The 20,253-nt window shown below is 41.6% G+C and overlaps 1 protein-coding gene across 1 annotated transcript in view; it reads right to left on the bottom strand.

Annotated features, from left to right (window-relative positions):
- Positions 1 to 186: 186 nt before the first annotated feature.
- The window catches only part of LOC306943016 (MAGUK p55 subfamily member 7-like), a gene marked incomplete at both ends in the record, with an annotated part of 37,650 nt that continues 17,583 nt past the window's right edge, over positions 187 to 20,253 (bottom strand). Inside the window, 7 exons of the mRNA XM_079529221.1 lie at positions 187 to 257; positions 9,344 to 9,578; positions 13,827 to 13,970; positions 14,418 to 14,526; positions 15,076 to 15,169; positions 15,688 to 15,768; positions 18,593 to 18,838. Coding sequence (XP_079385347.1) covers positions 187 to 257; positions 9,344 to 9,578; positions 13,827 to 13,970; positions 14,418 to 14,526; positions 15,076 to 15,169; positions 15,688 to 15,768; positions 18,593 to 18,838 — 980 coding nt within the window. The remainder of the gene's footprint in view (positions 258 to 9,343; positions 9,579 to 13,826; positions 13,971 to 14,417; positions 14,527 to 15,075; positions 15,170 to 15,687; positions 15,769 to 18,592; positions 18,839 to 20,253) is intronic.

Here is a 20,253-nt window from a genome sequence, read left to right as displayed (position 1 = left end):
GTCCTAATAGACCAGATGGATGATTCCAGTCCGGTGGTCACCGATGAGTCAAATGATGCCTGCAAAAAGCAGCAGAATGTTGTCTTGAGTTTAGCTGGGTGGCTCTTGGAGGAGAGTTCAAATAACCTGTTCCTCCATTACTCATTGGCTCTCTGGCCGTCCAATCGCATCTCAGGAGAGTGCTGCTCATGTGTTTGTGCAAAGTTTGCTGCCGAGTAGCAGCAGCAGCAGCAGCAGCAGCAGCTCGGAGGAGATTGCTGAACAGCAGTTGCAGTACATGCACGCACGTGCACGCAAACACACACACACACACACACACACACACACACACACACACACACACACACACACACACACACACACACACACAAACACATCTGTTTTGAAAAATATATCATATGTGAGAGCATCAGCAGATGTGGTCATACAATTTATCACTGATATTTTGTCCGCTGTATGAGTGTGCGTATGTGTGTGCTGAGAAGTGTATCAGATATCCCCTTTAAGTAATCTGACATGCCCTCATACTTTCTCCATGAGCCGTACGAAACTCATGGATCTTGTGGTTTTACCAAAAGTCATGTCAGCAAATTATATATGTTCTACCAAGGGATTCTGGAAATTTACGGGTGTAATGACATGGTTCTTAATGCTCAGTAAAACCGCCAAACTGTGTTCCATGTTCGCCAGTGAATCCTGCTGAGTTCAAATGGATATAGAGTACAAATTGGCCCATAATGAAGTCAACATAAACAATGGAAAAATGAAATTGATATGCATGTGTGTCATCTTTGGGCAGTGTTGCATGATGAATAGGGCGTGTGTGCCTACGTGCCTGTGTGTGTGTGTGTGTGTGTGTGTGTGTGTGTGTGTGTGTGTGTGTGTGTGTGTGTGTGTGTGTGTGTGTGTGTGTGCGTGCGTGCGTGCGCGCACGTGCATGTACATAGAGCGCTATTAGTATGTGAATTTGGGTGTGTGTCAGAGAGCTAACAGTAGCCTACGCCTCTTTTACAGTGCTGGCAGAGAGAGAGCTGGCAGAGATAATCCACAGATAATGCACATATTTATAAAGTTCTGTCTCCGTTTAAGAGCGGCACTTATCAATGGTGACTATGAGCGGTGATGAAAACTGGCTCTGACAGAAGCATTAACATGGTCATTAGTTTAACTGCAGCCTATGACAAATGCAGGCAATGCGCCCGGGGCTCGGCACTGATAGTCCAGCCTCATACGATATGTTCATCCTCATCCTGACATCCTCCCAGAAAACAAGAAATTAAGCTTTTCACTCCAGAAGGAGACATCCCAAATCCTCCACAAAGCGGTGCTTTCTCCTCCAAAATGAAGACGATAGCATGAAATTACATTATAGTATTTTAATGGCATGCTTTTTTGGTTGCATGTGTTTGGCTTATTTGAAAACAAGATGATAGTATTCCAAAAATCAAGTTAAAATTTGTAAACCAATGACTTAAATGTCCTACAACTATGCCTGAAAGACGGCATCCTGTTTATTTGAGGTATTTGGATGTTGAGGTTGAAGTAATACGTTTCACAGTGACTACACAATTCTTTAAAAAAAAGTACATGTCTATAATGTATTTTAAACATATTTATAAATAATGCATTACAATCTCTTCTTAACACTGTCACACATACTCTTTATATAAATCACAACACAATATAAATCATTTAAATCATTTGATTATAGTACTTTCACTTTCACTTGTGACAGTACTTTAAGTATAGTGAAAAAATGCCTAAAAGATATTTAAATGTAAATACATTTAATTGCATTTAATCTATGCAAGAATATCACAAACATTTATTGCTTTACGTAAAGGTGGTGTAAGTGATATACTTTTTTTTTAAAATAAGTGTTAAATAGCTACATTATTCCCATAATAGCCATAGAGTGTTCAGTAACAGTGTCCCTATCTCTCCAAATATTTAAGTAAACGTTCAGGATAACAATTTCATCCAATCAGGATAGAGAACTCAAACACGCTACACAAGTGGAATTGGAACTGATGAAACAAAGAAATAAGCAGACAAAATTACAAATATAAAATTGAAGCTGATAAATGGGTTATCGCTTCTGATTAGATGAAATTGGTGACCCACCTGAAAATGCATTTTCTGTTTACTGAGTGGAGAGACAGGGAGAGACCTGGTATACTGAACAAACTATAGAACTACTAATAGAACTTTAACAAAAACCTTTTTAAAGCACCCAATGGTCACTTTCAATGTCCTGTTATCACACTATCCCGGCTCCTCCTGGCTACATGTCGAAGTGTCCTTGGGCAAGACACTGAACCCCAAATTGCTCCCGATGTGCTGGTTGGTGCCTTGCATGGCTTCCGCCGCAATTGGTGTATGAATGTGTGTGTGAATGGGTGAATGTAATGCACAATCTATGTAAAGTGCCTTGGATAAAGGAGCTATATAAATGCACCATTTACCATTTACACTACTGTACAATGCATGATAACAGTGATTATAATGCATTATAAAATTATTATAATATATTATAACTATAAGAATTATAATTCCCTACTAATGCACCCTTGCATAAACACATTTCCGTTAGTGTCTAACAATTTAGTATCATACATGAAATGCTTTCTAATGTGTTATGGTTATTGGTATAAAGCTGCTTACAACTGTAATTGTGCAGTGTTACGAGCAAGATTATAAGTATTTTATGCATGAAACACATGGGTTTCATATAAAGTGTTACCATAACGGTAAATTTAAATAATTTAAATGTACAGTAAAGTTTATACATTTTATGAACTACCGGTATAACTTATTTTGTCAATTTGCTATGCTATCACAATGCTAATGTGATGTCCCTCTTGCCCTTAAAAGATACCCAACACTAACAGTTGTACCTTTTTAAACGACAGCTATAATCTAACTAGCAGCTTATAGAATCGCATATACTGACGGACTCCATAAGTTTGCCTGTTCATAATTCTCCTACATCGGCTGGGAAGTTGAGTTTAAAGGCTATTAAAGCAGAAAAGCACATGGTCCAGCGTCCGCTAGGTGCAGTAAATTCCACGGTAACATTCCACACGGCAGCTATCACAGACCATTGACTCCATCTCTCCCTCTGCGACATGTTGTTCACCGGCCCAGCTGTTGATATTAGGTGGGAAATGCACCCACATACAGTAGCCTGGAGGCCCAAGGAAAAACATTGTGCATGGAGATATGTCCTTGCTTGGATAGCTCGGTGCAGCTGTGTATGCATGTTAGACGCTCACAGATGTCTGTTCAAAGCCCTGGGTCCCATTGGAAATGGCCTTAAAGTGCTTCTCTTGGCCTGACAGATCAAAACTTCAGTTTTGAGACAATAGGTCAAAGCCACAAAAACTACAGTAGGCCTATGTAAAACTGTCCACTTTGACAGCATAGTTAGTTTTCTCGTGATTCACAGTAGTATTTTGATCAAAACTGAAGTTTTTAGACAATAGGTCAAAAGCCACAAAAAAATATGCTTAATGTATCCTTAAATATCCTCGGTGGTGAACCCCTCATGCAATTAAATCTCTATGATTCAATTCATTCATTCATTCATGCATGATGCTAGTGTCCTATCCTTAGGCACATAAAAGTCTTAAGTCTCTCATGAGCATTGTAAGTACTAGTAGTTCACCCCAAAATACTTATTTTCTATCAATTTATACACCCCATGACGCCTAAAATGCATGGGGATTCTTTAGTTTTTGTCGCATTCCTAAGCCAATATTTTGATGACCGGCGTCTAATACCGGAGTCTGCGGTAGGAGACGTGCAGAGTCTCCTACCGGAGACATTAGCATTTTTCTGCCGGTCATCAAATGATTGGCTCAGGAATGCAACAAAAACATTTCAAGGTTTCATGGCGTGTGTAATTGATAGAAAATAAGTAATTTTCGGGGTGAGCTACTCCTGTAACATCAAACACATTTGTTTCCACGTTCTTTTGGGAAACATGTCACATGACTGAATGAGACCAATTGACATCATACTCGTCGTGTGTAATGTTTGAAGTGTGAGCTGCAGAATTGACATCATACTCGTCGTGTGTAATGTTTGAAGTGTGAGCTGCAGAGCGCACCATAGAGTATGGAGCGCACAGAGCGCTGGGTTTTCATTGGATCGCTCCGGTGTCTTTAATGGCGTCGTTATGATCTCACAGGGCGCCTGCAGATCCTCAGTGGTGTGATGAAATTATACTGCCACGCTTGGCTGCACCGCTGATGCCCCAACTAACTAGGAACCTGGCACAGTTGACCCAGAATCATTTCAAGTGTTGCCCCGACGACTAGCGCATACACAGTATGGTGATCATATAAGATGGTGTACAGCAGGGGTCTTCAACAGGGGGTCCGTGATTACTAGGGGTCCTCAGAGTTATGACAGGGGACTTTAATTTTTACATTGATAACATGAACCCTATAGCATCCCTATTGTTAGGGGAACATTCGTCGAACATTGACAATCTATAAGGTGCGTTGTGAGCTTATAGATTGTATTTGTATTGTATTTGCAAAGTGGGTCGGTGTACAGGGAAAAAAGACCAGACCAAGTACAGAGCCAATGGTCGAGTTTACGTATTGAAGGTTTAAGTTGTTAAATGAATCCAACATATATAAAATAGACCTATAACATGAAACAAAATGACATGTAAGAAAATGTTAAATCACTCTCTCTGCAAAGTGGTCCTTGGCCTGAAAAACATTGAAGACCCCTGGTGTACAGAGGAGGTAGTTTATGAAGTGCTATAGGCTATAATTGTGGAAGACAGGCAGACAGACAGATGGATACTGTAGAACCTACAGTATCCATCCTACATTAATCCTACATTATCTTATTCGGTGCAGGTTGGTCAAATTGGACCCGTGAAGACTTCTACTGGTAGATGATAGATCAAACAGATTGATAGTCAATAATGTTTCTCATACATTGGCATATGCGTTTCCTGTTCCAGTTAATTTCCCACTTGCTGAATTTTAGTGGTTGGGCAGCAGAGTTGAACTAGAAACATATGTGAAGGTGACATGTGTCTCCGGTTCCAATCTGCTGCCAAGCCCATGGGAAAAGTAACTGGAACAGGGGAAAAAAAGTATGCCACCTTCTGAAAACCAGGGACTACAGTTATGCACAGAGCTGATTACATTTCATTATGTAGGCTACAAACAATCATTGCATCAACTAAGTTTGACAAAAGTTAGAATTTCGGAATTAAACTGGCCCACTTAAAATGATCAGGAATTATGTTCGATATTCTTGATAATAGCCTAACCAGTGCTGATGAATAATTGAATACCTCAGTCATCTCCAGCTTCTGACTTACCGTAACACTGTATCCCATTGATTTGACCATCAGCTTCACGATGAGTCCCACACCGCCTTTACAGTGGGGTTTTATGTCCCACCATAACTCTCTCTCTCTCACTCTGTTTGCCTGTGAGGGCCCAAATCCCCTCTCTCTCACTCTGTTTGCCTGTGAGGGCCCAAATCCCAGGAAACACATTTACTTCCCTCCACATCACTGCTCTCCTTTCCCAACAAACACGACATGATGGACACATTAACACCCCTTCACACCCAATTGACCACGGCATCCAAAAAAAGAATGAAGGAAACCCCTTGAATGCGGAGGAATGCAACCATTAAACAAAATTTGCTTGAGTCCACCTCATGTGGAGAGACAGGAGAAATGTGCTCCATGTGCCACTTCAAAAAACCATGCATTCAAATGTGAACGTTTGTTAATGGGGTGTCACTAATGGCAAATTGGTGCCAATTATGTTTCAACTGCCTCAATAATGGTAGCTTATTGTATAGCACAGCCACAGACCTGTTCACATCATCAATAATGATCCATGTTAGAGCAGCCGTATGCCTGCAGTTTGACAGGAATGGAAAACTTACTTTATACTCTGTGCTAATTAGCCTAACTGATGCTTTCAAAGAACCATGTAACAATCAACCAGAACCAGAACCAGAACCATGTAACAATCAACATACAGTTGGAGGCCATCGATATTGTCCTTTTCTTTTTGCTGAGGTTTGCGTGATCTGCGCAAAAGGACAGTTAACCCATTTTGGGCGGGAACCCCTTTTGGTGTTTTAAACATTGTTATAATTTAGCTATTGAAAAATAGCAGATCTACAAGCTCATAGCGCGCCACCGAGTGGCGCGCTACGAGCTTGTAGGTCTGCTATTTTTTTAAAATCGTGAAAATATTTATTTCAGAAAACTGGAGGATTTAGAAGGATTTTTTTAAATTTTGAGGTCAGGCCTAAATGGGTCAAATGATAAGGGACAATATCGGTGGCACCCAACTGTAACAATCAACATACTGGGCCAGAGTTTCTCCATTTCTTTTCATGTCAACGACCGCCAAAGTAATATGTATTTGGCTGTGAGATTTGTGTTTTCTCATGTTTTTTTTTATAGTTAATCTACTAGACAAGCTCACAAGGCCTGTAGATCGTCTATTTTCAAATAGTCGATGTATGGGTTAAAGAGGTTAACCTGATTGTAATGCTATATTAACTAATTTAGCTGGGGGATTGTTACATGTGCACTTAAAGGAGCATTCAGTGATTTGGAAAAAAACCCTGGTCCACCCTGGTCCACCCCGGTAACAAGATGAAAACCCACCTTTTCAGACTCCATCACCCGTAGCAACTGCCCTAGCCCCTTAGATAGCACTTTATGTAGACTTAGATAGCATTTTATACAGACTTATAGCATGTTACGTAGATAGCACTAGAATTGCATTTTATGTAGTCATAGCACTTTATAGTATATAAATATAATAGTATAGTATAGTATAGTATAGTATAGTATAGTATAGTATAGTATAGTATAGTATAGTATAGTATAGTATAGTATAGTATACTAGTATAGTTTCATTATATAGATATTCCACTGTTACGTTCTTAGCTTACGCATGTTTCATGATAACTACTTTTTATGTATGTGATGTATTGCCATGCTTTTTGTTCTTGCTTAATGTAAGTCGCTCTGGATTGAGCGTCTGCTAAATGCCTACATTGTAAATTGGCCCCCTGGAACCGTCTCAAAGACCCCTGGAGGTCCCCGGACACCACTTTGAGAACCGCTGGCCTAACTGATGCTTTCAACTGATGCTTTTCAACGAGCAATGTAACAGTCAACATACTATAGGCAACATAAATAGCTGTGACCCAAATAGTTCCATATACATTTTGACCTTGAATTTGCATTTTTTAAGGGAAATTAAAGTTATACAGTCAGTTTTAGTGTAACATTTACAAAACTTTCCAGCGACATTCTGTAACATTTATTGAATATACATGTATAAGAAATGTAAAAGAAATGTAAAAGAAAAAGACCCAAAAGTAGCCTACTTTTACTTCTACTCCACAAAATCTCAGAGGCAAATATTGTACTTTTACTCCACTATACAATTATTTGAAAACTTGAATTACTAGTTACTTTGTAGATTTAGATTATAATTACAGAAATGCATTAAGCAGCCTTCTATAAACTTTGGCTATTTTAAAATAGCCAATCTACAAACTCACAATGCGTCACATCGTTTCCCATTGTGAGCTTGTAGATCTGCAATTTTCTAAAGACATTCTGCATGAGTACTTTTACAGTTGGTAATACGTTGTTGTTGCCAATACGTTTATACATACTTCTAGCGTACTTTTACATTGTGGTATAGTCTGGCAGCCGACAGGCTTCTTTTGTTCTTTTGTAAGTGGGATTTTTTTTTTATTGGCCTAAAATATTGTCTATATACAATATAGTGGTTTATATGTGACCATACCATTTACATCCTACAGTAGCCTATATAAGGCAATATTTTCAAATTTTAGCCTTAGTAAAGGTACCTTATTACCTTATTGTCAATGGTATGGTCACATATAAACCCCTATAAAAAGATTGCTCAATACCGACAGCCGGTCAGCAAGTGGATTCATGAATGTATAGACAATATTTTAGGCCAATAAAAAAAACTATATACCAAATTTCCCACCCCACAACCCCGGCTGCCGGACTAGTATTGATAGTTTTACTTGTAACAAATGTGAATAGTTCTTCCACGACTGGTGACCGATGGTTGACAATGGATAATGATGTAGTAGTAGCAGCCTAACACTGGTATGGATAATGATGTAGTAGTAGCAGCCTAACACTGGTATGGTCCTTTAAAATCATCGTCGCACGAATGAAGACGTGAAGTGATGGTTTAAAACATGAGTCTTCCACAGAGGCTTTCAGCGCACCGCTATCTTGTTTGTACAGCGTGTTGTTGGCAAAGTATCCCCCTTTGACTACCAGGCCTACTAATAATATTTCTCTGGTGTGCATTACAGTTAATTGAAGTGCGGCATCTGTCAGAATAATTACATGGTAATGTTTGTAACTTGGCAGAGAAGGACCGCACGCACGCAGCCATGTTGTGGGGAGGTTAGTGCCCCCCCCCCCCCCCCCCCCCCCCAGTCAACTATAATATTTTAGCCAAATGTAAACTCAAACTCAAAGAGCAAAACATTGGAGAAGCCTGATTTATACTTAGTCGTATGCCGGTGACGTGCGCCCAAAATAGCCGATCTATGCAACACGTTGTGCGCTTGTATAGATCTGCTATTTTCAGCGTAGCAGAGACAAAATGGTATGGGATACAAATCCGGCAAGAGATAGTGACAAGTGTATCTTTTGGGTAATTCGTTATATAGCCTAATTATTCACCATTTTCCATTACTTTCCAAGATTTTAAAAAAGATGTTCAGAAATAGCAGATGTACAAGCTCGCAGCGCTTAATGCTATTTAATGCTAATGCTTGAAACCCTGTGTAAATCCCCCAAGGACCCCTGGGGGTCCCAGCACGGACCCAACTTTGAGAACCACTGGTCTATATTCAGGGACCATGGTAGAATACAGTCCTAGTTCAACAACATCTGGGTTTTAGAATAATGAGATATAATATGTAATGCTATAGTTCAAGCCTGAATTAAAATATAAACAGGGTTTTATAAGCTATATTAGATATCTTAAGAGTATGAATGAATGAAATATATATATATTCTTTCGTTTAACACTACTACTACTACGTGTAAGCATAAAAGCATTCAACAGAAAAAAATATATTAAATATATTAGAGGTTTGTCATTCGGATGATTATGCTATATTTGCATGGGGTTTCTATGCACCAGAGGTGCAAAGTAACTAAGAACATTAAATACGGTACTTTTGTACTTTTGAAAATGTTAAATACCAGACTTTCAGTATTTCTATACTGCTGTATTGATACTTTTACTTGAGTAAAACATGTGAGTACTTCCTCCGGCGCCACTGCCTGTCACATGATCAGAGCATCTCCGCCTCGCTTTGGAGGAGTGCAGCCATGCTGCAGGAATCCACTGGACCTCTGCTTCCTCCATATTCTGCAGGTCGGCCCTCAACTCATTGAACACCGCGGTGACGTCGTCATTGACCACCACCTTGTCAAACAGGTGACCGTACTGGCTGTCCATGGCGTCTGCCGAGCTAATCATATCCTCCAAATGCTCCTCCTGTGAATGAAAAACACCTGTGTCAACAATCACTCCACAGGATGTGCAGCATGTTAGGGAGTCGGTCGGACGTGAATCCACTTCACAGTGTTCTCAGTGTAGCTTGAATGGATATGGGATATAAATTCCCATGCAAACTGCAATGTGTCATTACATGACTGTCATTACATGCTGGGAGTAGAGGATAAGAGGGCTTTTGGCAAACAGCTGTTCTGCAACTTGTAAGCATGGCCCAATAAGATATGCTTGAACTGTGTTAAGGCTTTGGTGGTTGGCAACAGGCTGCCTGCAGCCATGCTGCAGCACAGGTGTATGACCCCAGTGTTTTAATAAGGGCAAACGGGGTTGAACGCTGTATGAGAAGCCAGATGGGTGTTATGAAAGTGACCTGTGATCACACGCCCTGCCAAGACATGCACCATTCCATGACACTCATATAGGCAGACTGACAGTTTTTGGAACACAACAGTGTACCACTAAACCAAGCGGAACTGTTACTTGGATTAGATGCCGTGTTGTGTTCAATGTTATGAAATATATACAAACTCTTTTTCCCAACCCCCTCTATGTCTTTCTGTCCGTCTCTGGGGGCACGCGTTAGTCCGACATCCCGTTAGTCCGACTACTGTATGTGGCTGGTTAACTCTAGCCTGGCTAATAAGCCAGACTCAAATCACACTGTCGTGTGGTATTTGAGTCTGGAGATGCTGTGTATGGATCTTGTTTCCCGGGGGGCGGGTTCAAACATTTTCTCTTTGACGCAATTGGTCAGAGCTACTGTCAGTCAAAGGTCTCAAGCATTGAACGTCACTGTACCAAAGCCCGCCCATATTGCATACCGTGTCCCGATTGGCCACACCAGTTCTCTGGTGTAGGAAATGGGCGTACAATTGAGCCTCTCCAGACCGTAATCCGCCGGCAGGCAATTTTTTTTTTGCCAACGGCTGTTTCGGTCTGGCTTATTAGCCAGGCTAGGTTAACTCACCTGTGGCTTCCGCGTGCGGTAAGGGTTAGGGTTTGTGGATAGGGTTAGTATGAGGCTCTATGGTCGGAATATTGTGTAGTCAAATTTATGGGTGTCGGATCTGACTCACTCATTCACTCACTCACTCACTCACCCTGCCATCTCCCCACCCTCACTCATGCATTCATTCATTCACTCACTCATGTAACTCCCCATTTTGCGACTTGCGTGATTTGTCTACTGTATAACCTCTACATGGAACTGCCCTCTCTGTCTCTTAAAACTCACATAGTCAGAGGGTAAACCATGTGGAAAACAACAAGCCATGTATGTGTTTAACTGTGTATGTGGTGGCCAGGCAGCAGCCTATGGTGCCCTCCTCCTGATGGGGGAGGCATCCTTGCCCCTCGCTACATAGAAGTTGTCCACCAAGCCTGCTGTTCTCACACAAATTATAGTCCTGTGTGTGCACATAATCTGTCTGTTTTTCATTTTTGGTTTTGGTTTTCTTGGTCCTCACAATTGAAGGAACATGGGGTCAGTGCACTAACTGGCTACACCATGAGATTACTTGGTGATACAGCTGCAAATTGCATATCTTTTTTTTTTACCATGATAATATCATGGTTAAAAAAGAAGAAGAAAAAAAAAAAAGATATATGAATATATTATTTAAGAATTAGCTTTAGGACATGACCCCTGTTGATTGACATGAGGAATCAATGAGCAGCAACTGGTCCACATGAAGTGGCTTTTGTGTGCAATAAATGGAAATGGATTCTCCAGCATTGTGAGAGGATATGTGTTGCATTACAGGCAGTAGAGCCCAGGGCGTTTTTCTACCAGAGCAATTTTTTAGATATAGTGTTCACCACTTCCATTTGTGACAGGTGTGCGTGATCCCATGAAGCAGCATTTGGAGAAAGGGTTTGTAGGCCTTGCAGAATCCCTCACCACCTGGTAAATAATTCACAACCAGGTGTTGTAGATTCACCTGCTGATCAAGCTTCTTGTGTTTTCGCAAATATTTCAACACATCAGAGAGTGACTGATTGCAGAAAGTGAATTTTAATGAGCCTGCCAAGGACTTTGCTGGACAGAAATCAATAAGAAGACGGCTAAAGGTAGGCATCATGTTTCCATCCGTGCCCAGATGAATGGCTGTGCATTGTAATCACTGCAGTAGTGTGTTTGTTTACTCTCACAGTGATAACTCAGGCCAGTTTTATTCTTTTTGAATGGTGTAAACCACTCCAACAACTGGCTTTGTTAGTTTACGTGTCCACGTGTCCACGTGTTTGTTCGTACCAAAAAAATTAGCATGGTTGCTATGGTCACTCAGTTCACACGGGTGTGATTTCATTACGTCAGACATTACGTCAGACCACAGCTGATCAGGCTATATAATACCTTACACCACTCAGTTCACACGGGTGTGATTTTTTGTAGAAAACCTGGCAGATAAATTGGGAGGATTGGGTCTAGGTCTAGGGTCATAACGTGCACATTTGATTTATTCTGTTTTTTCAAATCTCAAGGATGTCCCAGTGCGAGGCCAAATACAAAAGTGTTGCCGTATTCTTATACATAGGGCACATTTGACCCCACAGTAATATCCTCAATGTCAATTTATCCATTTATAATAAAGACTGTAATGCATACCAAATGGACCCTTATTTATACACTCTCAGAGTTAAATAGAGCCAGTTAAAACTGGCTTTATTTCTCTGGTGCAATTGCTATCTTAGGTAAAGTAAGAAAAGTCAAATTACATTGCTGTCTTAAATCCCACCCGTAGGGTTTTCAATGCATGCACACTGCTTGCAGTCAAAATCCATTCAAATTCAATACAGCACATCATTTCTGAGAGTCCCAGCAGCATAGAATAAGTGTGCCTGCAATTATTACTGATAGATGTTGTTCAAGCCTCCTGGCTTCCTTTATCTGCAGTCTCTGCTCAACATGTCATCTCATATTTTAGGCTCCTGACATGCACAGCCGTCCGTCATGCTATAATATGCACAAAAGCTCCTAACTGAGGATGAGAATGTCATTATTACGTTCATTTGTCAATATATCACAGATGTCTCTTGGACATGCGGAGTCATTAGGCTTGAATTCTGACCAGCAACATGGCCACTGCGGTTGGTCCACCTGTTTCCCCCGTCCCCTGACATCATTCATATTATTCATTTTGCTCCCATAGAAGGTAAAAATTGTTTGACTCCTCCAACATGGCAAATCTGTCATTTAAATATGTGCCCATGGTGGTGCAACTATAGCTCTTACAGAGAATGGGAGATGACACTGTTATGCCCAAAATGATTAAGCAAAAGATGAGCTACAATCCCTTTGCCCCTGACCCTGATGCACTTTGCAAGAAAATTTACTGCTTGACAAACAAAACTAGAGTTGGACACACACCCAACACATTAGAGCTTTTGCATCATAGATCTTCTAAATAGGACCACGAGAAATTGTCCTGTGTATCAGAGCATGTGTGGCATCGTCTGTATTAGCTGCAGATACTTAGTTGTTTCAGAGTATTGCTCTGTTGTTATGCTATCATTTTGTTGATGTTTTTGTGATGTTCTTCTTTTTGCCTCCTGGCATAGTGCTGCTACTCTTTCTGTATCTTACAGTAATTATTTTACTCTTTACCTGTACTTTAACTGCTGAACTGCCACTGGCAATTGAACTTCCCCCATGGAATCAATAAAGATCTATCTATCTATATTTTGGCCCAAAGGCTCGGTGACAATGAATTACAGTATGTTGTTTGTTGGCTGCTGTAGGCTTTGAGTTGTGACAGGATATGACTGGCTAAGTGGTTACATGATGTGACAGGATGTGGGTTCACATCACTGGTTCGGCTGGGTGGCAACACCTATTGGTTTCTGCTTGAGGTTTGAGGAGTTTTTCCTTGTCACCTTCGCCAATCACTTGCTCACAGGATAACTATTTCTCAGAGTCTCTGTTTGAGGTAATGACTTCAATTAGTTTTTTTAATTAAAATAGTTGTCTTGAGCCAACTTATAAATAAAATTGATTGACTGCTGAATTGCTATTTTCAGATGTTGTAGAGAGGAAAGCTTGATATATACTCTGCTGGACTTCCACGGTTCTTTTAGATATTCTCCAATTTATCTGTTCCTATATTAATGTGTTCCTATACATTTTGTGTGGCTCAGTCATGTGGCTGTGGCATACTGTATCTAGCCATGTGGCAGTGTCATATTATTTGAAAATTGTGCGTGCTTATGTGTGATTATGGTTAGCCTTACTGAAAATATCCTGGCTGGTTTGTTTTCTCCAGCGTCAGAGATGAATTTAGTTCTCCTCCTAGTGAAGCGCAGCTCATCGATCCTTGGCGGCTTCACAAACACGACGTATGGCCTGAACTCAGCGGTGTACAGATGCTGCACTACCTGCAGGTGATGGAAACACAGCATGGGGTAGTGGTGGGCTGGTGGTGTGTGGCAGGACAAGAATTAATTTTAACACAACGCGGAGCACAAACAATTCACACTCAGCGCCTCGGATCAAATGGGACAAATCAAACAATACGAATTATTGTCGTTTTGTAAATTATAGTCTACTAAATCTATAGACATTTTTTTGTTTTGAGTGTCAAGCACTCAGATAAAGAAAATAGCCTCTAGGAGGTGTCAGTGGTTCCCATGCAACCCCACACCAGCTTTAGCAAAATATTGTAACTGTTATAACTTTTAATTGGATCATCCGATATAAATTTGAAATTACTGACTGTCCAGCCACTCCACTAGTCAACGTCTACCTGTGATTGGTTGTTTGATCGTTTACTTGAGCAAGGCTAGTGATGATTGGTCAAGTGTAATGGCTGCTTTGTCACTCACATTTGGCTGCACGTCTAAAAGGCACACCTTGTTCTCCGCTATCACCTGGAGAACCGAGTCCATGCGGATTCCATAATAGTGGCCCCTGTATCTACCATATTCAATGAACCTAGAGAGAGAGAGCGAGAGAGACCACTAATTTAACATTGAACTATGTCATTAATATACCTTAGAGTTGAAATAATACAAAAGTCTGCTCCGTTTGTGTTGCCTAGAATGGAGGTCTAGAACTTGGTGTCATGTGATCAGTGACATAGGGAAGGTGTACTATTTGGCTTGCAGAATACACCTTGGTGACTTTTGAAGTGGTGGTAGCCACTCCTATAGACAGCAATGTGTGTCCCTGGCTGTCTGGCTGGGTCTGTCCGTCCGAGTACGGAAATAGTGTTTGTTGACCACCAAGTGTCTAACACACACACACACACACACACACACACACACACACACACACACACACACACACACACACACACACACACACACACACACACACACACACACACACACAGGCCAGGGAGGAGGGCTTGTACAGTACAGTATTTCCCCCCGAAATAAGCTCACTATTAAACTTTATTATTTTCATATAGAAGTTCCCCAATAACTGAGCTTAACTTCCCATGGAAGAACCAGAACCAGAACCTTTGTTTGCACCCCATACCGATGACTGATGATGTCCTTTTCAAACATCTGCCGTGAGATAAAATGATAGTCCATCCCATCTTTCTCCAGCCTCTTCTTCTCTCGCGTGGTGTCTGAGCGAGAGAGCAGAATGAGAGAGAGAGAGAGAGAGAGAGAGAGAGAGAGAGAGAGAGAGAGAGAGAGAGAGAGACAGAGAGAGAGAGAGAGAGAGAGAGAGAGAGAGAGAGAGAGAGTGGGAGAGAGAGAGAGAGATAGAGAGAGAGAGAGAGAGAGAGAGACAGAATAGTACTTTAAACAGATGGAGTTGTTTGGTATGTAGAATAGGTATGCGACTATGCGTAACCTCAGACTTGGGTCCAATATGTTTTTTCAGCAGTTCTTCAGCGTAGGCCTGCTAATGAACGCCAAAACATTTAAATAACAAATCAAAGGTTTTTTCTATTAATTTCTCTGACTGACCTGATGGGAGTGAACTCCCTCCTTCTGCTTCTATCTATCTGCTTAAATATTTTATTAAGAGTAATTATGTAACTATAAATTGGTATGTTATTATTAATCGTTATCTGCGTCATTTCATCCAAGTCTGTGGCTATACTGTTAAACAACGAAGGATTTAGACGTGGTATCTTACACGGTATGGCGATGCCGTAGTGCTCAGGATCAGAGAGCAGAAGCCTCTTGATCAGTTCACTGACACCGACACCGCTGGGTCCTGTGGGACAAAGACCAGAACATGCTGTGTTTTAAATGGAGGGGGGGTTATGCAACATTGCACTCAACACTAATGTTTTCCTGGCGACCAACGAAAGGATCAAACAGTCCTAGTGATTCAGTGATGCATCTGTATTTATCATTAGAGAGAGAGAGAGAGGAGAACCAGAGAAAGAAGGCAGACAGATAGAGCTTTTGATTCCATATTGATTTCAGTCTGTCTGCATCTGTCACCAACACTCTCTCTCTGATCATCTGTCACCCAAAGTTCTCCGAGTCCTCCCACAAGGCCTTCTGGGAAATCCATAGCATCATGTCATGATGTGACATCTGTGAAGCTTGCACACTTCAGTGTGAGTATCATTGTGACTGGGCGATGCATTTAGGATGAGGCACATGCTGATGTGGACACGGAAAGACGTTTATACACGCGCGCGCACGCACGCACGCACGCACGCACGCACGCACGCACGCACGCACGCACGCACGCACGCACGCACACACACACACACACACACACACGCGTGCGCACACACACACACACACACACACACACACACACGCACACACACACACAGAAACACATTTATGCACACATACACATGAACACACACACACACACACACACACACACACACACACACACACACACACACACACACACACACACACACACACACTGAAAGACATGTATGCACACATTCATAAAGTGAAAGTAACTTAAGTACAGTACATGTACTCAAGTACTGCAAAATGTGAGGAGTTTTTACTATAGGCTACTGGATTATTTTACATTTTCAATACTTTTACTTCTACACCACTACATCTCAGAGGCAAATATTGTACTTTTTATTCTACTACAATTATTTGCAAACTTTAGTTACTAGTTACTTTTTAGATTTGTATTAGTATTACAAAACATGCATTAACCACTTTATTCCTACTTTGGCTATTTGAAAAATGAAAATAGTCGATCTCCAAGCTCACTACGCGTGCCTTGCTTTGCAATGCGCTGTGAGCTTGTAGGCTATAGATCTGCTATTTTCAAAAGATTTGTAGGCTATTCATTTTGAATACTTGTGAAATAGGGCATTCTGCATAATGAGTACTTTTTACTTTTGGTACATTTTGATGCCAATACTTTTACTCAAGTCAATTTTGAATACCGGACTTTTACTTGTAACAGAGTATTTCTGCATTGCAGTATTGATACTACACATTAGTAGAGAAGTAGACGCACTCACACACACACGCGCGCAACACAGAATCTGGGATTTTCTTGTGATCATCAGGGCTGAAATGGAGTTGATGTCTCCAAAGCAGGATTCCTGACATACCTGCGTTTTCCATCACAGTGCTGCGTGACCTCAATACATTACAAACTATCAGGTTCATAGACTCCCAGCTCTTACATTGCTAATGCCTAATACAGGCGATGTTAAAACGCTGAAGAGGAGTATCATTTTGGGCGACGGTCCGGATTCAAAAGATACACGATCTATAAAGACTTAATTGCCTGGCCTTGATCTACAGTGAGCTCCCCCTGGTGTTAACTGTCTATTGTCTTGTTCAAAGTGGGTAGAAAATGCATTTAGAACAAAGGTTACCTTTTCAACGGAACCAAACCTGATCCAGCCGGTCCTGTTTTTGAGATTTCAAGTCTGGCTTTCCTTTCTATAAACTCTTGTTGCCAATAAGCTACATATCCCCTATTGATGACCTCCGGTCAACGAAGAGCCTTTACTGCAGACGGTAAAACAGAATCCAGAGTCGGGGTGGACTCCAAGTCAATTAAAGCGGCCTAAAGCTAAATCCAAGCTGTCTTAACTGTTCCAGTTTGATGATGGAGAGCTTAGCCAACTTTATAAAAAACGTATTCATCTCTCTCTCTCTCTCTCCATCCATCCATCTATCCATCTATGATCTCTCTACTTCACATCTCTGTACTTACAACACCTCTTCATTTTCCCCTTCCTCTCTTGCTCTCTCTCTCTTTCCTTTACCCCCCCCCCCCCCCCCCCCCCCCCCCCCCCCCCACTACATCTCTCGTCTTGGCCATAAGTTTTTCCTCCTCCGTGGATTACCTACAGCCATATTGCCATATGACATTAAAAAGGCCTGCAGTCGGGCCTCATGGTAAGTTCCCCTCGGGAGATATATATAGCTAAAAGATACATACACCAGACCTGCTGGACTGGCAGTAAACCTAACCTCGGGTGGGCTCCTAAGCAACCTTTGGGACCACGATATATTTTAACTCCAGTATTCTGGAGTTAAAAACATCAGTGTTTGGTTTACACTGATGGAGGTGGATTTGTCTCCCAATCAAGACTGAAAACCATTAATCATCAATGCATTATTGATTATTTTTAACCACGGCATGCTCAGCCGTGAATGTGTGTGTTTTTGTTTTTATTAAATGAACTAAAAGCTGCTTGAATACACTGCCTGGACTATTAGGCCATTGGACAATCTGGTAATCTTGGACTGCACTTGGGTATACATTTCATTCGGGATTTCATTTTGTGGCCTAGTGCATATGGTCCATGGTTTTGCCAAAGGTATGCATACAGAACTTGTCAGTGGTATACTATACACATACCGTATGGCAATATGGTTCGTCAATCCAATCACAGCATGGAAAGCGATTTAATGAGCTAATTACATGGTGCTTTAAATGAGTCCAGGTTGTGGCCTACTGTATATGGTGGTCAAAGTCTCTATCAACAGCCACGACACACGTTTGAGAATTACATTACGGGGATAATCCCAACAACAAGGGCATCAACGCAACACCTAAACTATGTGGCCGTATGTTCTCTCACCGACCAGAAGGACGAGGCGGTGTCTGTCCTTCGGATCTCTGCGGTAGGGCACCACCTCCATGTAGGTGGGAGTGGGATCTCTGCGGTAGGGCACCACCTCCATGTAGGTGGGAGTGGGATCTCTGCGGTAGGGCACCACCTCCATGTAGGTGGGAGTGCTGGGGGCCAAGCCCTCCATGCCTAAACTCCTTCTCCTCCTGGTCCGTGCTTCTCTTCTTCCCAGGCGGAAACTCCTCCTCAATGCAGCTGAGATACATACGTGTGGGAGATACGGAAAGAGTTATTTGAATGTGTCATATTGTTAAGAAGTCCCTCTCGATGAGGGACGGGGTGCACAATGATTCTGTGTCAATTTGTCCCCCGTAATAATGGCATCATTAATAACGTCAGTAACCTGGCTTGTGTTGAGTAACAAAACACAGTCCCAACATTTTTCCAGTGAGTGTCAAGACTGCAATTTCATCTACTTTGTGGCAACTTTGCTAGAACTCTGGAATGATTTGAGTACTTACATGATAATTTATACAAATACTACCCTGACATTTGCACTAATCCAGTGCCTTCCTGTTATATCTCTAAATAAACTCCAGCCATATTTCTACCCAGCCCACATCAGTATGTGGCGGAGTATTATAATCAGTCCCATCTGTGTGTGTGTGTGTGTGTGTGTGTGTGTGTGTGTGTGTGTGTGTGTGTGTGTGTGTGTGTGTGTGTGTGTGTGTGTGTGTGTGTGTGTGTGTGTGTGTGTGTTCGTTAGCAATATAACTTGAGAACAGAAGGGGAAGATTTAATAATAATGATACATTTGGACGGAATTATCACTATGACTGCCCAAAGAGATTAATAACTTTCGAGTTGAAAGGGTTAATAGTTAGATCAAAAGAATAGGTCAGAGATCTGAGTCAAAATAGAGAGCCGTAGAAGTAGAGATGTTGTGTTGGTGCAGGCAGGGGCAGGGATAGCACCTGGATGCAGATAATTATGCAGATGCATTTGTTTAACTTTGGGTCTGCACTCAACTTGTATTGTAGCCACCCCTCACTGGGGCTGTTTTAACACAGGTTCAGATGGTGATAGTGATGTTGATGACAAGATGGATTATGACGACCAGTGGTGTAAAGTAACGAAGTACATTTACTTAAGTACTGTACTTAAGTACACTTTTGAGGTATTGTACTTTACTTGAGTATTTCCAATTTCCAATACTTTTGCATCTACTCCACTACATCTCGGATCCAAATATTGTACTTTTACTCCAATGAGCATCGGGCCTGTCACAGACATGCGCAGAGCAAGTTCAGTCAGGAAACTAAGTGCAGTTGCTGTCGGCCGTTAATTTGCTGTCGGCCGTTAATTGGGCCGCCTCAGCATCACATTCTCATTCACATGATTCACTTCATCCAATCACACACTCATCCCATTTGCATTCTATTCTATTTATACTGGAAGTTCGCACTGCTCAATCTGCTTGCTTACTTGCTGCTGCACACTGATACTGCTGTGCTGCTGCCTACTTAAACTTTTGCTGCTCACCCTCCTCCACCCCAGCCACCACCTGTCGTTTTGGATGTGCTGTTTAGGTACGGGGGATTCGGAGTGCCGATGGTTGGGACTGATGCGCTTGATCTCAGTACCTAAAAAGCAGATCCAATTCATCGCCA

The sequence above is a fragment of the Electrona antarctica genome (assembly GCF_951216825.1).
Source record: "Electrona antarctica genome assembly, chromosome: 19".
NCBI lineage: Eukaryota > Metazoa > Chordata > Actinopteri > Myctophiformes > Myctophidae > Electrona > Electrona antarctica.
This window is presented reverse-complemented; position numbering and strand designations above follow the sequence as displayed.